Source organism: Schistocerca americana, chromosome 6 (assembly GCF_021461395.2).
Source record: "Schistocerca americana isolate TAMUIC-IGC-003095 chromosome 6, iqSchAmer2.1, whole genome shotgun sequence".
Classification (NCBI taxonomy): Eukaryota; Metazoa; Arthropoda; class Insecta; order Orthoptera; family Acrididae; genus Schistocerca; species Schistocerca americana.
The window spans coordinates 373,673,455-373,680,275 of NC_060124.1; the positions used below are offsets into that span (position 1 = coordinate 373,673,455).

Sequence of the window (6,821 nt, forward strand, 5' to 3'; positions counted from 1 at the left end):
CACAACTGTGTTTTTTGACAGACATGCTGCCCTATACGCATTCTTAATTCTCCGATGCGTGTCTACTGCTGTTTGTCTTCTGGTAGCCAATAAAAGAATAACAGCACTGTGGCCCTGAGTGGACTTTTATAGACCCACATGGGAGACACAATGGGATGCATAAACGGTGCATAAGCGTTCACAGATTGAAACTTTTTGATCGCCCCTTATGTGAGGTCTCCCACAAATGCTGCGACAAACTTCGAGGAGTTTAGAGGATGTTTTAGAGAACAAATCGGGGATAGGAACTGTGTCCGAAAACGTGATCCAGCGACGCTACAGATCTTCGTAGTTACATGCGCTGGTGCCTGTCACTAGGTCACACTTTCGCCGGGAAACGTGATTTTATGCACCGATGGACTATAGGCAGAACGTCTCGCAGTGTTGTTTGATTGCCACGATCGCTGGTGAAGAAGATGGAGCTAATCGCTGCGTAAAATGTTCTTGTCTCCTATGATTCAATCCTCTGCTGCCGGCCGGCCGGGATGGCCGAGCAGTTCTTGCCGCTACAGTCTGGAACCGCGCGACCGCTACGATCGCAGGTTCGAATCCTGCCTCGGGCACGGATGTGTGTGATGTCCTTAGGTTAGTTAGGTTTAAGTAGTTCTAAGTTCTAGGGGACTGACGACCTCAGAAGTTAAGTCCCATAGTGCTCAGAGCCTCTTCTGCCTCGGTGGATGAATCTCAAATATTTTTCAATATACAGGACAAAAATAAAGAGCAGGTGGAAACTTGTCTCTCAGACCGTAATCCACCAAGACAACAGAGCATCGCATACATAGGACACAGGACCTGTTTACGCAGCAAGTAGCTCCATCTTCTCCACTAGCAGTTGTGGCAATCACTCATGATCACTGAATAAGAAACAGTGTCGCGAGACATTCCGCATACAGTCCGTCAGCGTAGAAAGTCAAGTTTGCTGCCGAAGGTTTGGCATAGTGGTGAGTGCCGGCGCCTATAATTTCGACACGGTTTCCTGCCCGCGATTTGTTTCTCAGCACACCCTCTCCAAGAGCTCAAAGGTTGTTGCAACTTTTCTGGGAAAATCTGTATATAAAGGGTGAAACACAGTTTCCCTTTGAGTTCACTGCTGCAGTGTACATGAGACATAGCACGACTCCGATGGGGATGTATAAGCACTGACATATAGGCAAGGCGTCGATGTGAACTTCGAACGGACACTTTTTCATCGATCCTGATAACAAATAGAGAAAATTAAGTAGTTGTTGAACCTGGAAACCGTTAGGTCGACAACCTGCGACTGGAACTGGGTGACAGTTTTACCCGTTTAGACATGAAGATTTTTCTGATGTATTACTCGAGATTGGAATAGTAGGAAAATACTCATAATGTGTATGTGATTGCAGGTTTTTTCTGCGTATCTAAATGATAAAACTTCCTTGGGTGATGATCCGAGTGGTCGTGTCGTCTTACGGCAATGTTTCAATGAGAGTCGTACCCACCGTCTTCGGGCGGTGTCATACTTCGCCTGAAGATGGCCACGAGACTCACTGAAACGTTGTGACAAGACGACGCCCCACTCGGCTTATCTTCCAAGAATATTTTATCGGTGTTAAAGTGGTTCGGCCAACCGCCGACTTATGAACTGCAAAATAGTTGTTAAAATTTAAGGTCAACTTTCGGCTGTCATCGACTTGTGCGTAATGAAGGACAGTTGAAGGTTCACCATAAATTTTAACAATTATTTGGCAGCTGAATATCCTCACCTGCAAACATACATAAATTGCAGGATAATCATGTAGATGCAGAAAACATCATCACCTGAAATGACGAGCAACTGAAGTATTGAACAGAGGCGCCGTACGTTACCTCTTAGAAACAGTAAATGTATTATTCACGAAGATATAGTAGTGGAAATCTGTACAAAGGCATGGTTATTTGTAGCAAAATTAGCGTTTCTGTCGTTATACATACAACAAAAAAAGTTTTGTATCATCCCGGTTCCCAGAACTCCTCAAGATAGACGGTGACTGTGGATATTGTGTCACAGACATGGTCCTTTTGACTGTTCAGAGATGTCACTTAACCTGCCCAAAGATGTAAACAACCATGAATGAGCAGTGTCTATCAGACAGAGGGGTCCGACAGCCGATCAGTTCCAGTCATTCCACAAGGAATGAGGTACATGACTCGTGTTGTCTGTAGTTCAACCATGCCTAGATAGTCAATACCGCAGTTCGATCGCGTCGGCATTTTTACTTTGATCCAGGAAGGGCTCTCAACAAGGGAAGTGTCCAGGCGACTCGGAGTGAACCAAAGCGATGTTATTTGGACATAGAGGAGATATGGAGAGACAAGAACTGTCGATGAGACGCCGGGCCGCCCAAGGGTTTCTACTGCAGTGGATGAATGCCACCTACGGCTTATGACTCGGAGGAACCCTGACAGCAACGCCACCATCCTGAATAATGCTTTTCGTGCAGCGACAGGACGCCGTGCTACGACTCAAATTGTGCGCAATAGGCTGCATGATGCGCAACTTCACTCCCGACGTCCACGACCAGGTCCATCTTTGCAACCACGACACCATGCAGCGCGGTACAGATGGGGCCAACAACATGCCGAATGGACCGCTCAGGAATGGCATCACGTTATCTTCACCGATGAGTGTCGCATATGCCTTCAACCAGACAATTATCTCAGGTTCGAATCCTGCCTCGGGCATGGATGTGTGTGATGTCCTTAGGTTAGTTAGGTTTAAGTAGTTCTAAGTTCTGGGGGACTGATGACCTCAGTAGTTAAGTCCCATAGTGCTCAGAGCCAGACAATTGTCGGAGACGTGTTTGGAGGCAAACCGTTCAGGCTCAACGCCTTAGACACGCTGTCTAGTGAGTACAGCAAGGTGGATGTTCCCTGCTGTTTTAGGGTGGCAATATGTGGGGCCGATGTACACCGCTGGTGGTCATGGAAGGCGCCGTAACGGCTGTGCGATACGTGAATGCCGTAGTCCAACCGATAGTGCAACCAAATCGGCAGCATGTTGGCGAGGCATTTGTCTTCATGGACGACAATTCACGCCCCCGTCGTGTGTATCTTGTGAATAACTTCAGGATAACGACATCGCCCGACTTGAGGGGCCAGCATGTTCTCCAGACTTGAACGCTGTCGAACATACCTGTGATGGATTGAAAAGGGCTGTTTACGGACGAGGTGACTCACTCTGAGGGATCTACGTTGAATCGCCGTTGAGGAGTGGGACAGTTTGAACCAACAGTACCTTGATGAAATTGTGGGTAGCATGCCACGAACAACACAGGCAGAGGATGTGCTGTTTGGTATTAGAGGTACCGGTGTGTACATCAATCTGGACCACCACCTATGAAGGTCTCACTGTATGGCGGTACAACGTGCAACGTGTCGTTTTGATGAGCAATAAAAAGGTGATGCAAACCTTTTTTTTAAGTGTGTAGTTGTACACAGTGTATATGTAATAGTATGAGATGCAGTACACCGACAAATGCAGCCAATTGGTATCGACTTTAATATCAGTGATACAGCATATAACAAGGCTTCAACGATTCAGGTGGTGAGGATGAAAGGCAGTATAAAGGCAGTCGTCTCTCTGCGGTGTTAGTGTCGGCGTATGTGTCTTTATTGCAGATAGCGAACAGACTCATTTAGTTACACCTGTGTTGTGTACATAAACCGCGATTGTGACAATGACACGCGGCGAACAATTATCATGAGATGAATTAAAAATTGGTGCGTTCAAGGAAACGGGGCCAAGCTGAACAGTTTAAGTACAGTGATTGATAATTTTGTTAGATTGAGCGCATGGTACGGACAGGACGTAAAATATGTACTAGGTAGAAAATTATTTGAGGCATCGAAACAGTGCCATTTACTCAAAGCAAGGGGCACAAACCGTTATTCTTCTGAACTTGTCGCTGATTCACAGTTATCAGAACTGCCAGACATGTACGAAAAATTTTGTCAAATAAAATCTTACATCCAAGGAACGACTGTAGAAACGTGTTGTCACACCCAAACATAAAAAGGATACATTGGAGTTTGCTGAAAAACATACGCCATAGAATGGAATAAAGCGGTCCACAGTGCTGGGGAGTGGTCAAATTTGGATGGGCCGGAGGGATTTCAAAAATGTTTCAAATGGCCCTAAGCACTATGGGACTTAACATCTGAGGTCATCAGTCCTCTAGAACATCACACACATCCATGCCCGAGGCAGGATTCGAATCTGCTACCGTAGAAGCAGCGTGGTTCCGGACTACAGTGCCTAGAACCGCTAGGCCACAGCGGGAGTGATTTCAATATTACTGGCAAGTCTGAGAACAGAGCACCAGGAAAGAATGAACAGAAAATTTGGTGGTCGAACTGCGATGATTCGGGCACTATGGGACGCTAAAGCTAATTTACGCATTTCTAGGATGAATACTAGAATGAAGTTAAACATGCACATTGAAATGCTAGAGGCAGAACTAATTAGATTGTAATAGGACATAGGAAACGAAAGGCTAATGTTTTAACAAGATAATGCCTGTATGCATATTTCAGCTACAGCCGAAAAGTGGTTTGGGGATAAAGATATCATTGTCTTCGTCAAGCCTGTACGTAGCCTGGATATGATTCGCGGGTAGCACGTTGGAGAATACTTGCAAGGCGTGTTTTATCTCAATGGAAGGTAAATGAAAGCCTTATGTGAACTGAAATGTGGAATACGAGAAGAGCGGGCAACAATTTCACTGCAGGAACTACAAACGTTAACAAAATCGATGCGGAAGAGAATTTTTGAGATAATTAGAAAGATTTTATTTATTTATCCTATGGCAATACAGACACATAAGAAACGTTAATAATTGCAAAAAAATAACAAAGTTTAAGGATTACAAACAAACATCAAGTCTATTAATATAATCTATCGACTCCGGAGTTGCCAGCAGGAAGTCGTCGGGGCTCCCTTTATAGGCTCTTCTGGAACACTCTTCAACTCTGTGGCTGATGGTCTGATTTTCTCCGCAGTCACACTGAGGGAATGGTATTTTACTCCATTTATACAGGGAGTAAGCACATCTGCTATGACGATTTCGAATCCTATTTAGAGTGGACCACGTTTTGCGTGGTAGGTCAAAACCAGGTGGCTTTTGTGCGATGCAAGGCATGTTGTAATCTTGCCATGCGTTTCATTTTTCAGACCATGCGTTTGTGATACTGAAACTTTCTTGTACACAGGTCCTTGCTGTTCTTGTTGGCGGGTTCCTAGATCGTAGCCTATTAGTTAGGGGAGGGGGGTGTTTGGGGGAAGAGACAAAACAGTGAGGTCATCGGTCTCATCGGATTAGGGAAGAAAGTCGGCCGTGTCCTTTCAAAGGAACCATCCCGGCATTTGCCGGAAAACCTAAATCAGGATGGCCGGACGTGGGATTGAACCATTTTCCTCCCTAATGAAGCCTATTAGTGTTTGCAGCCTCAGTGTCTTGGTGTATTGGTTAGCTTCGATTTCCCATGATGTTTTTGTATTCACGTACAAGGCCATCAGTACGTCGCAGGTGTGGCGCCGGGATGTGCCTTAATATTGGGAGCCATTGCGTTGGAGTGGGTTTAATTACTCCAGAAATCATCCTTAGAGTGGGCTGTTTAGCCAAATCGGAGCGCAGTATTCGGCAGCCGAGAATACAATTGCTAAAGCAGAGGTGTGGAGAGTGGAGGCCGTTGCTGCCCAGGTAGTACCACAGAACTTTTGAATGATGTTGTTTCTTGTCTTTAAGAAGAATGGAGGGTCCAAACAGGAAATGAAAATACCTTATTTTCTTGCTCCTGCTATGAAGCAACCTGTATAATACCGTCGAGATTTATGTCTTACTTCTATCTACAACTTTCTTAATAAATTCGATACAGTATTTTACAGACATCCTACTATTAGTATCGAAGGAACCTTCCTCTATACTGATTTCCACTTCTGCATAAATTTAAGCGTTGGCTGGGTGGTCTCCGCTGAAATGTACTGGTAGTGAGACTGAGTGTCCTAAGGCGGTTCAGTGCGGCTGCTGCTGAGTCCTCCCGTGTTTGTGTGCCTCGCAGAGGAGGAGCCGGAGTACAACGAGACGGCGCCGCGGCGCGCCAGCTACAACTGGTGAGGGCGGGCGGACTATCGGCAAACAGATTACACGGGACGCGACAAGTGCTGCGGAGGCGGCTTGCGGCCTGCCGTGGACGCTGCCGCTGTCCGAAGGCGCTGCGCAGGCGGCTGACCACGGGCTCAGCATCACCCCTTCACTGCGGGCGTCTGCAGCGACTCAGAATGCCCAACACCCAGGCAGTTTCAGATACCGTCTCGACGGTAGAGTGAGATCGTTTCATGACGATCTCGTTGAATTTCCATGTGTGTTCGTTACTATAGTTTTGTTACTATAGTTAATACTTGTTCCCATTTCCAGAAAGCTTAAATAACGTAGTGCGTTAAGAACAACCTTGTTAATTTTTTTTTCGGGTCATTAGTCTCTTGACTTGTTTGATGTGGCCCGCCACGAATTCCTCGCCTCTGCCAACCTCTTCATCCCGTAGGAGCATTTGCAACCTATGTCCACAATTATTTGGTGTATGTATTCCAGTCTCTTTCTTTCTCTATAGTTTTTCCCTCTACAGCTCCCTCTAGTGCCATGGAAGATTTCCCGTGATGTCTTAACGTATGTCCTACCATTCTGTCCCTTCTACTTGTCACGTTTGCAAAGTATTCCTTTCCTCGTTGGTTTTCTGAAGAACCATTCTATTTCCTTTCCTATCAGTCAAAATAATTTCAAACA

At 45.8% G+C, this 6,821-nt stretch overlaps 1 protein-coding gene across 1 annotated transcript in view; it reads left to right on the top strand.

Annotated features, from left to right (window-relative positions):
* Positions 1–6,602, top strand: part of LOC124620154 (probable cytochrome P450 4e1) — a 79,980-nt gene extending 73,378 nt beyond the window's left edge. Inside the window, exon 7 of the mRNA XM_047146823.1 lies at positions 6,100–6,602. Within this exon, the coding sequence (XP_047002779.1) occupies positions 6,100–6,367 (268 nt within the window). The 3' untranslated portion in view covers positions 6,368–6,602. The remainder of the gene's footprint in view (positions 1–6,099) is intronic.
* Positions 6,603–6,821: the final 219 nt, after the last annotated feature.